The sequence below is a fragment of the Lemur catta genome, chromosome 3, assembly GCF_020740605.2.
Source record: "Lemur catta isolate mLemCat1 chromosome 3, mLemCat1.pri, whole genome shotgun sequence".
In the NCBI taxonomy this organism is placed as follows: domain Eukaryota; kingdom Metazoa; phylum Chordata; class Mammalia; order Primates; family Lemuridae; genus Lemur; species Lemur catta.
Window position 1 is genome coordinate 41,115,088 of NC_059130.1, and position 20,870 is coordinate 41,135,957.

General features: G+C 35.8%; 1 protein-coding gene across 3 annotated transcripts in view; it reads right to left on the reverse strand.

Annotated features, from left to right (window-relative positions):
- The window catches only part of RABGAP1L (RAB GTPase activating protein 1 like), a 646,139-nt gene that overhangs the window by 562,078 nt on the left and 63,191 nt on the right, over positions 1-20,870 (reverse strand). For 2 of the 3 annotated variants that reach the window (XM_045547314.1, XM_045547316.1), the window contains exons 3-4: positions 10,726-10,896; positions 9,153-9,345 (exon numbers count right to left, since the gene is read on the reverse strand). In XM_045547314.1, the coding sequence (XP_045403270.1) occupies positions 9,153-9,345; positions 10,726-10,863 (331 nt within the window). In that variant the 5' untranslated portion in view covers positions 10,864-10,896. The remainder of the gene's footprint in view (positions 1-9,152; positions 9,346-10,725; positions 10,897-20,870) is intronic. The other variant, XM_045547315.1, reaches the window with a different exon arrangement.

Consider the following 20,870-nt stretch of genomic DNA (forward strand, 5'->3'; position numbering starts at 1 on the left):
CATTAAGTGAAATAAGCCAGGCACTTCACTTACATTAAGTGAAATAAGACAAGTATTGTATGTTCTCACTCATATGTGGGAGATAAAAATAAAAAAAAATTAAAAATGCACTCATGGAGATAGAAAGTATAATGATGGTTACCAGAAGTTGGCAAGGGTAGCAGGACGGCAGGGATCAAGCGCAACTGATTAGTGGGTACCAAAATACAGTTTTATAGAATGAATAAGATCTAGTATTGGGTAGCACAATAGGGTGACTGTAATTAACACTAATTTATTGTACATTTTAAAATAACTAAAAGAGTGGAATTGGAATAACCTTAAAACAAAGAAATGATAAATGCTCGATGTGACAGATACCCCAATTACCCTGATTTGATCAGTATATATTTTATGTCTATAACAAAATATCACATATACTCCATAAATATATACGACTATTAAATAATAGTAAAATAATAATCATTAAAATTAAAATTTTTTTAAAGTAAAAAATAAAATAAAATTTTTTCAAAACGTAAAAAATAATTTTGAAAAGGAATAAAGTTAGAGGATACACACTCCTTGACTTTAAAATTTATTATAAAGCTACAGTAATCAAGACAGCATGGTATTGACAAAAGGATAGGCATACAGAGAAATGAAACAAAACAGAAAGTCCAGAAATAGCCCCACATATACATGGTCAATAGATTTTTAACTAAGATATAAAGGACATTTAATGGAGACAAAATTGTTTTTTCAACAAATGAACAATGAAACAATGAACACCCATACTAAAAAAAAATGTTGACTCATACCTCCTACCTTATTAAAAAAGGTAACACAAAATAGATCACAGATCCAAATGTAAAACCTAAATCCATAAAACTTTTAGAAGAAAACATGAGAAAATCTTTGTAACCTTGAGTTAAGCAAAGATTTCTTAGATATGACACCAAAAGCATAATCCATAATAGAAATAACTGATACACTGAATTTAATCAAAATTAGGAACGTCTTCTATTGAAAGACATTGTTAAGACAATGAAAAGATAAGCCACAGACTAGGAGAAAATATTTTCAAATCACATATTTGATAATGGACTTTTATATAGGTTACAAAGAACTCAAAATTCAATAATAGGAAAACTAATCCAATATACAACTGGGCAAAAAATTTTGAATAGTTACTTTACCAGAAAAGATATATTGATGACAAACAGCATGTGGGAAAATTATCAACATTATTAGTCATTAGGGAAATGCAAATTAAAACAATGAAATACCACTACACACCTACTAAAATGCCTAAAACTTAAAAATTGTGACCATACCAAATGTGGGCAAGAATGTGGAACAACTAAAACTCTCATACACTACTAGCGGCAATGTAAAATGGTTCAACCACTTTGGAAAACAGTGTGGCAGTTCCTTAAAAAGTTAAATGTACACCTACCATGTGACACAGCCATTCCACTCCTACGTATTCATCTAAGAGAAACTGAAGTATATGTCCGTACAAAGACCTACTTACAAACAGTACCTTTATTTGTTGTAGCCAAAAACTGTAAACAACCCAAACAGACCTCAACAAAACATATCCATACCACAGAATATTAGTCAGCAATTTTTTTTTTCAGCTCTTCATGGGGGTACAAAAGCTCACGTTATATACATTGTCCATGTCCCGCGCATCCCCCTGAGTCAGAGCCTCAAGCGTGTCCATTCTCCAGATGGTGCACCTGGTGCTCACCATGTAGTCATACCTCCATTCCCTCCCCCTACCTCCCACCTCCTCGAGTCAGCACCTTCAAGCATGACCATTCCCCAGACGGTGCGCAACGCACTCATCATGTAGGCATACACCCATCCCCTCCCCCCACCCCCTGCCTCAGTCTAATATCCAATTGGTATCCTTCCCCGATATGCATTTAGGTGATGATCAGGGAAACCCATTTTCTGGTGAGTACATGTGATGCTTGTTTTTCCATTCTTGGGATACTTAACTTAATATAATGGGTTCCAACTCTCTCCAGGAGAACCAAAGAGATGTCATATCACTTTTATTTCTTATAGCTGAGTAATACTCCATGGTATACATATACTACAGTTTACTAATCCATTCATGGATTGATGGGCACTTGGGTTGTTTCCACATCTTTGCGATTGTGAATTGTGCTGCTATAAACATGCGGGTACAGGTGTCTTTGTTATAGAATGACTTTTGTTCTTCTGGGTATATGCCCAATAATGGGAATGCTGGATCGAATGGTAGGTCTACTTGAATCTGTTTAAGGTATCTCCATAATGCTTTTCACAGGGGTTGCACTAGTTTGCATTCCCACCAGCAGTGTATGAGTATTCCTGTCTCTCCGCATCCACGGCAACATGTGTTGTTTTGGGATTTTTTGATAAAGGCCATTCTCACTGGAGTTAAGTGGTATCTCATTGTGGTTTTGATTTGCATTTCCCTGATGATTAGGGATGTTGAGCATTTTTTCATATGTTTGTTAGCCATTCTTATATCTTCTTTTGAAAAATTTCTATTCATGTCATTTGCCCACTTTTTGATAGGATTGTTTGATTTTTTCTTGCTGATTTTCCTGAGTTCTAAAAAGATTCTTGTTATCAGTCTTTTATCTGATGTGTAGTATGCGAAAATTTTTTCCCATTCTGTAGGCTGTTTATTTTCGTGACTGTTTCTTTGGCTGTGCAGAAGCTTTTTAATTTAATCAGGTCCCATTCGTTTATTTTTGTTGTTGCTGTGATTGCCTTAGCAGTTTTCTTCATAAATTCTTTGCCTAGACCAATGTCTGTAAGAGTCTTTCTTACATTGTCTTCTAGAATTCTAATCGTTTCCCATTTAAGGTTTAAATCTGTTATCCACCGTGATTTGATTTTTGTGAGAGGTGAAATCTGTGGGCCCTGTTTCAGTCTTCTACATGTGGCTATCCAGTTTTCCCAGCACCATTTATTGAATAGGGATTCTTGTCCCCAGAGTATGTTTTTGTCTATTTTGTCAAAGATTAGATGGCTATATGAGGATGGTTTTATATTTGGATTTTCTGTTCTGTTCCACTGGTCTGTGTCCCTCCACTTGTGCCAATACCAGGCAGTTTTAAGAACCACAGCCTTGTAGTATAGTTTGAAGTCTGGCCAATTAATACCTCCCATTTTGTTTTTATTGCTTAAAATTACTTTTGCTATACGGGGTCTTCTCTGATTCCATACAAAGTGTATAATTATTTTTTCTAAATCTGTGAAAAATGATGGTAATTTAATAGGAATTGCATTGAATCTATAGATTACTTTGGGTAGTATAGACATTTTAACAATGTTGATTCTTCCAATCCATGAGCATGGTATGGTTTTCCACCTATTTACGTGTTCTGCGATTTCCTTCCTTAGTATTTCATAGTTCTCTCTATAGAGGTCCTTTACCTCTTTAGTTAAATATATTCCTAGGTATTTTATTTTCTTTGTTGCTATTTTGAAGGGTATTGAGTCCTTAATTTGGTTCTCCGATTGAATGTTATTGGCATATATGAATGCCTCTGATTTGTGTGTATTGATTTTGTAACCTGAGACTTTACTGAATTCATTAATTAATTCCAGGAGTCTCTTGGTTGAGTCCTTGGGGTTTTCCAGATATAACATCATATCATCAGCGAAGAGTGAGAGTTTGATCTCTTCTGTCCCTATTTGGACACCCTTGATTCTGCTCTCTTGCCTAGTCAGCAATTTTTTAAAAAATGAACTTTTGATACATGCATCAACATAGATGAATCTCAAAATAATTATTCTGACTAAAAAAGCCAAACCAAAACATTGATTATTTTAATAAATTTATAAAGATTTTAAATATTATTGGAAACAGAATATATTAAACTAATTTTTTATAGCTTTATTGCAAGAACATGTGTTTTTGAAAGAAAGGTAAAGCCGGGCTATTTCTAATATGCTAAGTTTTTCTTAATATATGCAATGAATTTATTCTATTGTGTTGCATGAATCATTCTAATCCCATTTCTGTCACAAAATAGCTGTATGAGCCTGACCAAATCACTTAACCCCTCTGGGCCTCAGCTACTTAATCAGTAGGGTAAGACAATTTAAATGCTTTTCAAAGACCATTACTCCATAGAGATTCAGAGGTTCACCCTAGGTGCTTCAACAAAGATTAAAGGCATCTGCCCAGCCTCACACTAATTTCAAGCAGATGTATTATAATCATTGGGCCCAGACTTAAGATTTTATGTGACTTTATTTTGGGGTTCAAGGCTTCTAATTCTATTCATGATGAAGATGATGATAAATATTTTCTTAGGTTCATAATTTGTGTCATGCATTTTACAAAACTTCATATGTATGTCATTTAATCCTCCAACATACCTATGGTATAAATTCTATTTTTTGTCTCTATAGATGAAGAATTGAGTCTTAGAAAGATTAAAAAACTTGCCCAAGGTCATGTAGCCAGAGAAAGGTAGAGCTTGGGTTCAAACTGAGGTCTGAACTCCAGATACCATGTCTTAACCTCTATTAAGGTCTGGAATAACATGAATGAATAGCAAAGTGTAGTTCTTATTCTGTTCTTAATTATAAGCTTATTAGCTTTTCAAGGGAAAGAATTGTTCTATCTTCTCTTTTTATTCCCAACATGTATCAATAGTGTCTAAAAAGACTAAATATACCATATATATCAAATTAATCCCTAAATACACAAACATTTTGAGGGCTAGTCCTTTCAGCAACCTATTATGGCAAGTATATGTCACCTGAGGCACCACTTACATCCTATCCCATCCACAACTAAATATACTATAACTGCAACTTTCATGTCGACAAACCTCATTGGTAACTTTTGGATTATGACTAGTGAAAATCCTGAGTTAAGCAGGCAAATAGCAAAAATATTTTTAGCAAGGCAAGACTTTTAGATCTGGTAAAATCACACACCAATGTAACGGATTCAATTCCACCTAAATAAATATAAATTCAATCCTATTCAAATCATACTTCTTTAATTCTCTCACCTATTTTCCTATAGAAACATGCAAAGAGTATACACAGAACATAACAAGGAAGACTCATCTCTGTATCCAAACAGTATTTTAGCACATAGCACTAAACCAGCAAAGATTTCCTATTAGAGTGGAACCCAAGTGGCCAGGATACAAGATCAGCAAATGACAAAAACCAAGTTATCAAAATGTTTAAACAAAAGCTCTCATCTATCCAGTTTTATAACTGGCAAACAACATACTGTATACTGAATGATCAGCTTAGACCACTTGTCTATATACTTTCCAGACCATTCCTTGCCACTGAAGTTAGTTGTCATTTTTAAACAAACAGTGCTATTAGCAAAAACTGTATTGACTGCAACTATAAAAAGGCAGCAGAAATGTCCTTTTATTGAAAATGAAAATGAAAAATGCATCACCAGAAAAAATACAAAAAACTTACTTTTAAAGCAAAAGAAATTCTTTTTACCCACTGGAAATTCAGTGAAAAATACTTTTTTTTTTTTTTTTAAAGAACTAGACCAGAACTGAGTTTAGTTCTGTCACCCAGGCTGGAGTACAGTGGCATGAGATTATAGTACATTGCAGCCTTGAAGCCCTGAACTCCTGGGCCCAAGTAATCCTCCTGCCTCAGCCGCCCACCCAGTAGCTGGAACTACAGGCATGAACCACCCAACTGCCTGAAAGATACATTTTAAAAAATGTTTTCAGTGTAATGGGTGTTAAGAATATAAAAAGGTACACAATACACAGTGCCTACAGATATGCTCAGAAATAGGAATCATATTATCTTAAGCTATTGAAAGGAGTAAGTTATTCCAACAACTCATCATAATTACATTAGAAAACAGAAGGTATTCCTTCCTTTTAATTAATATATTAACCAAAAAAGCTTAATTATTAATGTATGAATGTTGATAACAGTATGCTTTGAGTTTTTTAGGAGGGGTGGGGATTTAAGAAATTCAAAGATAAAGCAAAGCATAATGAATAATATAATCTCCCATGTACCCTTAATCAAGAACCAATAAAAACTGATACTTTGTTTCTAATCTTGTACTTTTAATAAAAATATATAATAAAGTGTGTGTGTCTATGTGTGTGGCTTAAATACTTTCGAACTTAACTCTAACTGTGTGTGTACAACTACATGCTGGGACCTGTGAGTCTTTGTTACAAATCACCAAACCAGAGAGTAGTCCTAGAGACACTCAACACACACACTGATACATTGCAAATATCTTCTAGCCTGTCATTTGTTCTTTAACCATATTTCTTATAGCACCTTTCTCATTGAGAAGATTTAAATTTTAAGTATTAAAAAGCAACTATCTTTTCCTTTTCTGGTTTGGCTTTTCCTACCGTGATAACCACAAAAATATTCTCTAATGTTTTCTTCTTACAGGCTTATTTTTCACATTTAAATATCTGATACACTAATAATAATTTTTGTATATTAGTTAGTTACCTAATTTTATTTTGTTCCATTCAAAGAAGCAATTGCCCCAACACCATTTATTGACCATCCATAATTTCCCCATTGATTTGTGAAGCTAATTTTGTCATACACCAAATTCCCTTATATACATAGATCTGTTTCTGGTACTCTGTTCTAGTAATTCACTTCTATAACAAGCCAATATTGGTTTCATCGCTGTAACTTTTAGTATATCTTAATATCTGGTGTTCTTTTTAAAAATTATCTTAGCTAACCATGTACCTCTACTCATCTATATTTTAGACTTAGTTTATAAAAATAATTAAAAATTTGGAATTGTCACTCAAGTTATAGACCAATTTGGAGATAAAAGACATTTTTTCAAGTTTGAATGCTCCCTTCATGAATCAATATGGCAACTCTCCCCATTCATTCTGGTGTTCATTTCCTTCAATAACATTTTATAATTTTCATTATTAAAGTTTTGAATAAATTCTTATTTCTTCCTTGATATCTATTATGTCTGTTGATATTGTGAATGAAGTCTTTATTTTCTATTATTGCTCCTAACCTTCCTGAAAGCCTTTACATCTAACAGTTTGTCCATTCACTTTCTTAAGTATTTACAAATTGTGACAACTTTTTCTCTTCCTTTCAAATCATCAAACCTCATTTCTTTTTCCTATCATCTAGCTGTGGAGGCTAAACCAACTCCATCTTGAATGCAAATTTGCCAGGTTGACTTCTGATTAACCCCTGTTCAGGAAATGCCTCTAAGATTTCTATTTTATCTATTACTACCATAAATCCCACCCTTAGGTATGGTATATATAAACCCTGGGTCTAGGGGATAATGGCACCAGGAACTACCATCTCCTCTTGTCTGGCAAGGTAAGTCCCTATTAAATGTTTTTTTTTTCTGGCCAGGGCCAGTGGCTCATGCCTGCAATCCCAGCACATTGGGCAGCCAAGACAGGAGAATCACTTGAGGCCAGGAATTTGAGACCAGCCTGTGCAACACAGCGAGACCCATCTCTACAACAAAATAAAAAATTAGCCAGGCCTGGCGGCACACGTCTATAATCCCAGCTACTCAGAAGGCTAAGGCGGGAGGATCACTTGAAGCCAAGAGTTCAAGGCTGTAGTGAGTTATGATCATACCACTGCACCTCAGCCTAGGTGACAGAGAGAGACCTTATCTCTAAAAAAAAAAAAAATGAAAAACTAAAAATAATGTGGGGTTTTTTGTGAGAAACTGGATTTGTCAGCCTCTTTCTTCCTCTCAGCTCTCTCAGACTTTGAGGGTAGCTTTACATAGATCAGCTCACCTTGGAATACTTGCATTGACTGGATTCTCCAGTATAATGCCAAAGAGCTATGATGACAGCTATCATGTCCTGTTTCTGTTTAGATGCATCTTAATGGTAATGCATTTAAAATTTTGGGAAAAATATAACATAAGATTTTGAGAGATATCATTTATCTGGTTAAGAAAGTTTTGTTCTATTCTCAGTTTGCCAAAAACTTTGTATGTGTGTATACATAAAAGAGATCCTGATTTTTATCTAATGCTTGTTCTGTATCTACTGATATATTTTTTTCTCTTTTCACCACTTTATGTGGTAAATCATACTGATGGATTTTTCTACCGCTCATACTAATACTGATAAATTACATTGACAGATTTACCTTGACAGGGTAAGCATTGTGATTACATTCCCTACACACATTCCATCATTGCCCCATTGTTTAGCAATCTGGCCTATACTTACCCTGTACCAAGATTCAGAAATAGACCCATGAGTTCCCTAAACCATGGGATTATTAGGATAATCCCATCCCCTCTGTCAGAATGACTTATTAAGATGTCTGAATATAACCCAGGCCTATACCTGTAAGTTCATGTCATTTCATTGACTACTGTAAAATGGTTCAGTTGGTCCAATCAGAGTGAAATTCAGAACTTTTGTTCAGTCAGTAAAAGAATGAAGCCTTTCTCTCTGCCACCAGGCATGAACAGACCGTCTTGCATTATCCACCAATTTCTGCTGGTAGCCACTTTGTAACCATGAGGAAAGACAGGTAAGGAGAAAGGTGACATGGAGAATACTAGAGCTCAGTAGTTTCCAAAAAGTATCATCAGAGCCCAGATCAAACTATACCTCTTGTGTTTAAGTCAGCTGAAGCTGTAGTTAGTTTTGGATATATCTCTTACAGCCAAAAGCATCTTAACTCATAAAATGGTATTAAGAGTACAAATTCTACCCACTCATGGATATATTTATTATTTAATACACTGATGGAGTTAATATGCTATTTTATGTAGAATTTTTACCAATTATAATTTTAAGTAAGTATAGTCAAACTGAATAAAAAGGCACATCTTATGAAAGACTATGTCCACTACACTATTCTTGATGCCTAAGAATGTATCCATTTGTTCAATGAGTATTTACTGAGGATCTATCATGTGCCAATTACTGGGGGTAAAATGAGAACCCAGACATAGTCCCTGTTCCCAAAGAACATTGAGATCTAATTTTACAGGCAGAAATAAAGGCAGAAACGTAAGAACCAAAATGTGAACTCTCAACCAGAAGTGAAAGCTTGAATAAAGCTAATATGATTTTCTAATTTTCGTCTTAAAATTTTCACTATCACTTTATCCCATTTCTCTTATACCTCCTAAGAGTTTAATACAGTACCTGTATTAGACGGATCCAGAATTAACTGAAGAGATGGCTTATTTGTTTGGCTGGCTATAACATCTCCAAATGAATGTTCTGAAACCTCACTGGAACTATGACAGTCAACAAGAAGACTGCTTTGCCCTTTCTCAGAATCTCTCAAAATCTCTTCCATGGCTTTTTCCAATTGTTCATCACCATTAGAAACTATCTATAGACAAAGCAAGATAATTCTGTTTCAATCGTATTATGGTTCTAAAGCTTAATTTTATGAAAATATTTCATTTCCAGAAGAAATTAAAACAATTTAAATATAAATATAGTTATTAAATACTAAAAATTTGTAGAGTTATATCTAATTTCACGTAGATATAATACACTAAAATCCTAAATTATAAAACCAACAAAATTAGAGGAGGATTATTAGTTTCACAAAAGCATTCTTTATAAAATATTTCAGGTAGTTTTCTACTATATTTGATAGAAGTTCCTATTTGCAGAGATTTCCTTTTTTTTAATTTTTAATTTTTAGGAAAACATCCTAAAATTCAGATAACCTTAATTATGTGTTTTAAATGGAAAAAATGGATAAGTAAATAGACGGGGTCTATTGTGAATATCACTTAAAAGGTCATATTTCATGTTATGATAGCATAAAAATAATCCTGATTTCTTTACAAATTGCTAGCTGCCAAGGAGCATTGCTAATCTCCTTAAATTTAAGTTGACTCATCTTCTTAAAAGAAGGTGAGACACAAAGCCAAAGTAAATAAATGGTGTCTTAAAGACAGAAATGTTAAAAGTACAAATATCTAAAACTAAAGTCATTAATAATTAAATAAAATTATAAAACAATATATTCTCAACATAATACAAAATAGGTATTTAATAATCTCATTTTTACAATATATTTTATAAGGCTGATAAACTAATATACCTTTGATGCCATAGTTAATACTAAATAAAAGTCATAAATAAAATGTAGCACTTTTGACTAATTTTTCTATTCCTGTTTCTAGAGGACAGTTATACAATTCTCATGCAAACATACCTGGGTTTGCTTGTTTCCTCTTCTTTGATTTAGGAAAGGCAACACAAAAGTGAAAAAGAAAAAGAACTATATCCAAATAAAAATTCTACTGCTAAAAATATAAGATATATGCTTTGAAAATATTCAGATAAGTCAACTTTTAAATCATATACCAGAATGTTATCAACTGATTTAAAACATAATAACCATAAATGTAAAAAGTCTCTGATGTAAAGTAAAACAATTATTCATATAATTAACTTCTAAAACCCAGAAGTAAGAGAAAAATACCCAGATACATTAATGTAAGATTTAACTGGTCAGTCTAATTTACCAAATAATTATCCCTTCTCTTCTTTTTTCTCTTCTATTCTTTCTTCCTAAAATTACAAATTAAAAGGTAAATAACCAAAAGCAAAAAACTTTAAAAATTTTATTCTCAAGGTCACTACTTAAAAAAAAACCTTTAGATTTTACCCATCCTCCTGAGATACATTTCAAATGGTTTTAAAAATAATAATTAAAAATAGTACCATACATATGTAGAAAAGTTAAAAATACCTTCAGTTGAGGTTTTTCTTCATCTTTTGTAGAAGTATCATCTGCATGCTGAGGAACCAAAACAAATTCTTCACTGTTCAGTGTACCCACAGAATCAGATGACCCACTAACCTTCTGTAATGAAGCTCTGACCTCCATTTCAGTTCTGCAAACTTGTCTTTCCACATCCACCTGGCAAAACCATAGGGATGAAAAAAAAACTATTGATTTAAAACATGAATTAATTAAAAAACATGAGCTAATGAAGCTTTAAAAATGGTTTGTGTGAAGAAGAATCCTGCTGGCTAGATAATTATCTCAAAATTAAGGAAGCTACCTTCTTGGACTGGGCCACATAATGGAAATGTACTCTCTTTTCACCCTGCCTTTCCAGACTGAAAGAACCATATTGTTCCCTGAAAAACAACACTAACCAGCCCATATCTCACTAAACATATTTACCACTGTTTACTTGACCCTCTCTCTTATAACTCCTAGAAATATTGTTTTTGTTCATTTTAATAGAGAAAATAATGATACTAGAAATACCTACAAATGCACATACACAAAAATGCATTCACCAACATTACTTTATTAATTAAATCTAAATGATTCAAAAAAAGTATCTTTTCAAGACCAAGTATTATACTTTAAAATATTTTTTCTGGATCACTGAAGTTGACTAATATAGAATTCAATATCCTAAGACATAAATTTTTCTTTTCCAGACACATTACCACTTATCAGCACCAAAAAAGTTTCACATTGTGTAGCAAACAATATTTCAATAATCAAATATAGTATAATTCTGCTTTCTGGATAGATATCTACATTATACCATACAAACAACACTCTATCATTTCCAGAAGTTCATGTATTCACATCACTAATTCTGACTGAAGATACACACTACGGAGCAGACACTCTCAGCCCTGGGGTTACAGGAGTGAATAAAGCAGACAGGCAACTGGCTCTCCTGGAGCGTACATACTAGTAAGAAAAACAAGCAAACAAGAAAGTAAGCAAATAAGTTAATTCCAAATCACTCTAAAGGCTATGATGAAAATAAACAGTTAATCTGCCAAAGAGTAACTGTAGGGAATGTAGGGACAACTTTCAGTAAGTGGTAGGAAAGAACACTGAGAGGGAACTATTTGAGCTAAAACCTGAAAGACAAAAAAGAACCATATATTAAATAATCTGCTCAGTAACCAAATGCGTAATGTGATAGAAGGGCAGGGCAAACAGGCTAGGGGCTAAGAAACACAGGACCTCATAAACATGGTAGTCTATTGATCCATGCCTAAATGCCCAGAAATGTTCTTCTCTTTCTAATCAGGTTACTTCTTTCATTATTGCATATAAATATGGCTGCAATATTCCATTTTGCCATGAGGTGACACTAACACCATTACTCTTGGCAAAAAAATATATATATACTTCCAGTTTCAAGTTCCATTTTAAAAAATGAATTACTTTCCAACTTTATGTAAAAAATCAAAATTTCTAAGAATATCAAAGGAAAGAATAATTATACTCCTAGGCTAGTGTAATTAGCTAGACATAATTTATTTCCATTATACATGTTAATATCCTTTCTTTTTAAAACCCTTCAAACACATTCATCTGTCCTCTAAAGGTTTTTCTGACTTTGCATAATATGTTTCTGAAAATACAGTATGTGTTATTATACAAGCCATGTCTTTACTCTTCTGGGCTTCACCATGGATCCTTGATTGTCAAGATACCACATATACCAGATGTCTTTCTGTGATCAATTTTTCTCCAAGTCCTTCTCAGATTGCTGCTCCTCCACCTGACTTCTAAATGTTGGAAATTCCCTGAGTTCAAGTCCTGAGCCATTTTCGCTTGTCACACACTCTAAGTAATATTAAGAACTCTCATTTTCATGGTTTGAAATACCATCTATAAGCTGACAGTCTCCCAAATTTCTATCCCAACTCAAATGTCTCCTCTAAATTCCTGTCTTGAAATCTAAATCTCTACTTGATATTTCCACATGAAAGTCTCATCAATACCTTAAATGAAATGTGACCAAAATGGAATTCCTACTGTTTCCTCCAAACTTGTTTCTAGTCCAGATTTCCCATTTCAGTAAATAACACCACCTTCTACTAATCCGGATATCATCCTTGATTCATCTGTACTTTTTCACTCCTTTCATGACTCTCTTTCAGCAAGTCATGTCATCCCCATCTCCAAAACAAACTCCACATCTATCCATTTTCTTTCATGTCTACTTCTACCACCCTAGTCCAAGCAATGCTCTTATCTACTATAAAAGCCTCCTAACCCATTTCCTACCTCCAGTTTCCTCCCTTCAATCTGTGTTACCCTTTCACAAAGCTGCCAAAGAAATCTTCTAGAAAATAAATTACAATAAAACTCCAGACTAAAACCTTTTCAATACAATTCAAATAAAATCCAAACTCTGCCAGGACTCGCAAGGCCAAATAAACCCTTGCCCCTGCCACTTCCTTATTATAGCTCTTTAATCACAGCAAGTTCTAAGATAAGCAAAAACCAAGGAAATTCATTACCAGCAGACCTGTCCTGAAAGAAAGGTTAAAAGTGGTTCTTCAGACAGAAGGAAAATTATATAGGTCAAAAACATGGATCTATATAATAAAAGGAAGAATAACAATGTAGTAGATGATTATGGCATGTGGATATAGTAAATGAATGACAGCAATGGAAAAAGGAAAAGAAGGGTGAATAGAAATAGCCCATTATAAGGTACTTATACTACACATACATGGGTTATATGTAGTACAACGTTATTTAAAAATGAACTTAGATTAGTTAAAAATATACATTGCAAACTCTAAAACAATCATGAAAAACCTTTTTTAAAGTACAATTGACACACTAAGTGAAAAGCTAAAATGAAATCACATAAAATGCTCAATTAAAACCAGGGAACACAGAAAAACAAAGAAAAAAGGAAAGAGTAAATGTAACAAATAGAAAGCAGGTAGAAATATGATACATCTTAATTCAAGTATATCAATAATCACTTTAAATGTGAATAGACTAAAAATACCAACTATTGGAGAGAAAGATGGCGGAGTGCTGGTGACCTCCTGGATTCGTGCTCCTGGAGAGGAAGGCATGGATCTCACTCTGCCACAGCGCTAGAGGATCGCTCCCCCACCAGAACAGTGGTGTGAATCCATGGAGAATCAGCATGGGACACAGAGAGCAAGAAAAGACTGACGTGAACCGGAAATCAGATCGTGACAATCTGGAGAGCGCAGGACGGACAATAGAGAGGGGAGCGTGGGACGGCTGTACTCGCCTCACCAGAGAGTGAGGTGGGTTCAGCTCCACAGGAAAGCGGCCTGTTTCCCCACTGACTCCCACACCCACTCAGTTAGGGATCTGGCTGAAGCCAGTGCAGAATCAAGGCGGGAGACGCGGGGCTCTGTGGAGAGGAGACAATAGCGGGAGGCATTTTGGCCCCCAGAGCTCGGTGGGCAGACTGCAACCCATGGGAGAGGGTTCGGACTGGGCTACATCGAAAGACACCTGGAGGACGCCAAACTGTCTCCTTTATGCGGACGGCTGGGCTCCCTCAATCCCCGACTCCTCCAGCACCTGCCAGACCCTGAACATTTTTGCCCCCAGCGCCAGCGACCGGCGGGCAGGCAGCTGCCATTGCCGGGGTCCACAGCCTAGCCGCTGTGGAGCGATTGGGAACAGGGCAGCTCCATCCCCTAGTCCATGGACCTCCACTAGGAGCTCCCCCTTTGCATGAACACTAAGGGCTTCCCCAGTCGCAAGGGAGCGGAGTGGGGACCTTGCGGAAATTGGGGCAGGGCGGACCATCGCCCCCAGGAGCTGCAGCACCCGGGGCGCTGGGCAATCGAGGGCACACCCCCTCCCCCTAGCCACTGTCTTTTGCGCAGAGAGAGGCAGAATTCACCTCGTGAGAACAAGAGGCAAGGAAAAAGTCACTTTCTGTCTGCAAGTAGAACAGCCCAGAGACGGGACTCTCAAACCGGTTTGAGGTCAAATTAATTCTCTGGGGCTGGACCCAACAGGAGCAACCCCCCAGCTGAGGTAGCAAAACCCTGAACAACACGTGAAGGGCTCCCCCTAGTGACAGAGGAGGCAGCTTACCTGGGTTGCTGCACAGCCCAAGATCAGCATGCAAAGAGTGCCTATATTCAGGATAAAGCGGAAAGAACGGACTTAAGGATTGATCCAGATGGGAAGGGCTCAGCGAAAGATCTCTGGGAGTATAAAGAATCAAGCTGAAACCTCGCCTTCAAAGAAGATTACTAGTTATCTACCAATTGACACAAACCAGACTCGAAATAGCAACATGACACAGGAAGAATTTCAAACATGGATCATAAATAAGCTGAATATTATGCAAGAAAAATGGATAACCAACACAAAGAAACCACAAAAAAGATCCAGGACTTGGAAGAAAAATTCACTAAAGAAATCAAAATATTGAAGAAAAATCAAACTGAACTCCTGGAAATGAAGAATTTATTCAGGGAGCTACAAAACACAGTGGAAAGTCTCAAGAGCAGGGTAGATCAAACAGAAGAAAGAATCTCAGAGATCGAAGATAACACTTTCCAATTAAATAAGTCAGTCACAGAGATGGAGCAAAGAAATGAGAGAAAAGACCAGAGTCTATAAGAAACGTGGGATTATGTGAAGAAGCCTAACGTGAGAGTTATCAGCATTCCTGAGGGTGAAGAAGACAATAAGCAAGGGTTGGATAAGCTATTTGAAGACATAATTGAGGAAAATTTCCCAGGCCTTGCCAAAACTCTAGATATACAGGTTCAAGAAGCTCAAAGAACCCCTGGAAGATTCATACCAAATAGGAAGACACCACATCATGCAGTTATCAGACTGACCAAAATTTCCACTAAAGAGACCATTCTTGGAGCTGTAAGGAGAAAGAAACAAGTAACTTACAAAGGAAAATCCATCCGAATTACGCCACATTTCTCAACTGAAACGTTACAAACAAGAAGAGACTGAGGCACCATTCTCACTCTTCTGAAACAGAATAATGCCCAGTCTAGAATCCTATACCCAGCTAAGCTCAGCTTTACACATGAAGGTGAAATTAAGACATTCTGAGATAAACAAAAACTCAGAGAATTCACCAAGACAAGACCAGCTTTCCAAGAAGTACTCAAAACAGAGGTACACACGGACCAGCACAAGAAAGACCCACGAATATAAAACTACGCAAGAGAAGATAAAAACCCAGTTATCACAATGGCTCAAGTGAGAAAACAGAATAATGAAATTCAACCCAACATGAGGAACAGAAATCAGTCTCACTTATCAATTCTCTCATTAAATGTGAATGGCTTGAATTCCCCACTCAAGAGACACAGACTGGCCCAATGGTTAAAAAAATACAAACCAAGTATCTGCTGCCCTCAGGAAACTCATCTAACCAGCAAGGATGCATTTAGACTAAAAATAAAAGGGTGGAAATCGATATTTCAAGCAAATGGAAGCCAAAAGAAAGCTGGCATGGCGGTTTTAATCTCCCATAATTTAGTTTTTAAATCAATAAAAGTAATGAAAGACAAAGATGGTTACTATATACTGCTGAAGGGTACAATTCAACAAGAAGACATAACTATACTTAATATATATGTGCCGAACGTAGGTGCACCCAGATTCATAAAGCAAACCCTACTTGATTTGAACCAAATGATAGATAACAGCACGTTAATAGTTGGGGATTTTAACACGCCACTGACAGTACACGATAGACCCTCCAAACAAAAAATAAACAAAGGAATAATGGACTTAAATAGAATGCTAGAACAAATGGGCCTGACTGACATCTACAGGACATTCTACCCAAAGTCCACTGAATATACATTTTTCTCATCAGCTCACGGGACATTCTCTAAGATTGACCATATCCTAGGATATAAAGCATGTCTTAAAAAATTTAAAAAAATAGAAATTATACCATGCATCTTCTCAGATCACAGTGGAATAAAAGTAATAATGAACCCTAACAGAAACTCTCATTCCTACTCAAAGTCATGGAAGCTAAACACCTTCTCCTGAATGATTATTTTATAAATGAAGAAATCAAGATGGAAATCAAAAGATTCTTTGAATTAAACGACAAAGGAGACACAACTTATCAAAATCTATGGGACACAGCTAAAGCAGTCCTGAGAGGAAAATTTATTTCCATAAATGCCTATATCAAAAAGACAGAAAACTTACAAATAGACAATCTAATGAATAGACTCAAAGAGCTGGAGAAGGAAGAACACACTGACCCCAAACCCAGCAGAAGGAGAGAAATTATTAAGATCAAATCAGAACTGAATGAAAAGGACAACAAACAAACCATAAGGGAAATTAATAAAACAAAAAGTTGGTTCTTTGAAAGAATAAACAAGATTGTCACACCTCTGGCTAGCCTAACCAAGAGCAGAAAAGAAAAAACTCTAATAACCTCGATCAGGAACATGAAAGGAGAAATCACAACTGATGCCACAGAGATACATGACATCTTCTATGAATTTTACAAAAATCTTTATGCACACAAATTGGAAAATGAGGAGGAAATGGACTAATTTTTAGAAACACACAGCCTTCCCAGGCTCAACCAGGAAGAAATAGAATTCCTGAATAGACCAATATCTAGATCTGAAATCGAAACAGCAATAAAAACCTTCCCAAAAAGAAAAGCCCTGGACCAGAGGGGTTCACACCTGAATTTTACCATACCTACAAAGAAGAACTGGTGCCCATCCTACATAAACTATTCTCCAATATCGAGAAGGATGGAATTCTCCCCAACACATTTTACCAAGCCAACATAATTTTAATACCAAAACCAGGAAAGGATACAACAAAAAAAGAAACCTACAGACCAATATCCCTTATGAATATACATGCAAAAATTCTCAATAAAATCCTAGCAAATGGAATCCAAGTGCTTATCAAAAAAAAAATCCATCACGACCAAGTGGGCTTCATCCCAGAGATGCAGGGATGGTTTAACATACGCAAATCTATAAATGTAATTCACCACATAAATAGAAACAAAAATAAAGATCATATGATCCTCTCAATAGATGCAGAAAAAGCATTTGACAAAATTCAACACCCTTTTATGATAAGAACGCTTAACAAAATAGGCATAGATGGGGCCTATCTAAAAATGATACAAGCCATATATGACAACCCCACAGCCAACATCATACTGAATGGGGAAAAATCGAAAGCATTCCCACTTCGAACTGGAAACAGACAAAGCTGCCCACTGTCCCCATTACTTTTCAACATAGTATTAGAAGTCCTTGCGAGAGCTATCAGGCAAGAGAGCAGAATCAAGGGAGTCAAAATAAGGAAAGACGAGATCAAACTCTCACTCTTTACTGATGATATGATATCTAGTAAACCCCAAGGATTCAACCAAGAGACTCCTGGAATTGATCAATGAATTCAGTAAAGTCTAAGGTTACAAAATCAGTACACACAAATCAGAGGCATTCATATATCCCAATAACAGTCAATCGGAGAACCAAATTAAGGACTCAATACCCTTCAAAATAGCAACAAAGAAAATAAAATACCTAGGAATATATTTAACTAAGGAGGTAAAGGACCTCTATAGGGAGAACTACGAAACACTGAGGAAGGAAATCGCAGAACATGTAAATAGGTGGAAAACCATACCATGCTGGTGGATCGGAAGAATCATCATTGTTAAAATGTCCATACTGCCCAAAGTTATCTACAGATTCAATGCAATCCCTATTAAATTACCAACATCATTTTTCACAGATATAGAAAGAATAATTTTACGCTTTGTATGGAACCAGAGAAGACCCCGTTTAGCAAAAGTAATTTTAAGCAACAAAAACAAAATGGGAGGTATTAATTTGCCAGACTTCAAACTATACTACAAAGCTGTGATTATTAAAACTGCTTGGTATTGGCACAAGTGCAGGGACACAGACCAGTGGAACAGAACAGAAAATCCAAATATAAAACCATCCTCATATAGCCATCTAATCTTTGACAAAGCAGACAAAAACATACTCTGGGGAAAAGATTCCTTATTTAACAAATGTTGCTGGGAAAACTCGATAGCCACATGTAGAAGACTAAAACAGGACCCACAGCTTTCACCTCTCACAAAAACCAAATCACGGTGGATAACAGACTTGAACCTTAGTTGGGAAACTATTAGAATCCTAGAAGAAAATGTAGGAAAGACTCTTACAGACATTGGCCTAGGCAAAGAATTTATGAAGAAGACCCCTAAGGCAATCACAGCAACAACAAAAATAAATAAATGGGACCTGATCAAATTAAAAAGCTTCTGCACAGCCAAAGAAACAGTCATGAGAGTAAACAGACAACCTACAGAATGGGAAAAAGTTTTCACATACTACACATCAGACAAAGGACTAATAACAAGAATATATTTAGAACTCAGGAAAATCAGTAAGAAAAAATCGAACAACCCTATCAAAAAGTGGGCAAAGAACATGAATAGAAATTTTTCAAAAGAAGATATAAAAATGGCTAACAAACATATGAAAAAATGTTCAACATCTCTAATCATCAGGGAAATGCAAATCAAAACCACAGTGAGATACCACTTAACTCCGGTGAGAATGGCCTTTATCAAAAAGTCCCAAAACCACATATGTTGGCGTGGATGCGGAGAGACAGGAACACTCATACACTGCTGGTGGGACTGTAAACTAGTGCAACCCCTATGGAAAACAATATGGAGATACCTTAAACAGATTCAAGTAGACCTACCATTCGATCCAGCAATCCCATTATTGGGTATCTACCCAGAAGAACAAAAGTCATTCTATAACAAAGACACCTGCACCCAAATGTTTACAGCAGCACAATTCACAATCGCAAAGATGTGGGAACAACCCAAGTGCCCATCCATTCACGAATGGATTAGTAAACTGTGGTATATGTACAGCATGGAGTATTACTCAGCTATAAGAAATAACGGTGATACGGCATCTCTTTGGTTCTCCTGGAGAGAGTTGGAACCCATTATATTAAGTGAAGTATCCCAAGAATGGAAAAACAAGCATCACATGTACTCACCAGAAAATGGGTTTCCCTGATCATCACCTAAATGCACATTGGGGAATGACACCAACTGGATATCAGACTGAGGCGGGTGTGGGGGGAGGGGATGGGTGTATGCCTACATGATGAGTGCATTGCGCACCGTCTGGGGTATGGCCATGTTTGAAGGTGCTGACTCGGGGAGGTGGGGCATGAGGGGAGGGGATGGAGGTATGACTACATGGTGAGTACCAGGCGCACTGTCTGGGGAATGGACACGCTTGAGGCTCTGACTCAGGGGGATGGGCGGGACACGGGCAATATATATAACCTGAGCTTTTGTACCCTCATGATGAGCTGAAATAAAAAAAAAAAAAAGAAAGAAATTTATTAATATTGTAATGTGTTAAATGAAGTATTTGACACATTAAATATTAATAAATGGATTTATTAATATTTACTAAAATATTAAAATTTTAAAGATATTTTAAAATCTACCTCTTGCATTTAGAGAAAAGTACCTATCTGGTATCTGGCACATTTATAAGGCCTAGGAAGTTGAGGTCTGCTTTACAATTTGTGACTAACTCAGACAGAAACAGTTATGCATTCCTCAGTGTAAGAATACTTTGAAGACACCCATGTTGAAGGGCAATTTTTTCTAGGGTAGGTGGCCTTTAGAGGGGAATCATTCTGTAAGGTAGCTTTTTACACATATGTATGTATGTATCTGTTTATCTATGACTGCCTATAAGCACACTTTTGAGAAAATAAAGCTCTGTATTTAACTTAACAAATTATAGAAGAAATTAATGTGATATAATGATGAGTTTTTAAGTCAAGCATCTGGGCATACATAAAGATGACTAACAAAGGACAAAGCAAGTCCCTAACATTAGGCTTTATCTGGAGAAAATGCCCTCGGAGGTCTAATTTCAAGTATTTTGGGAATTTTAAAATTATACTTCCATAGATTTTTAAATCCATTTATTATAGAATAACTGCCAAATTTTATTTGACGTACTTTTATATGCATGTAAATTCTTTCCATGGCATATTAAGCATCCCACAATGCATCA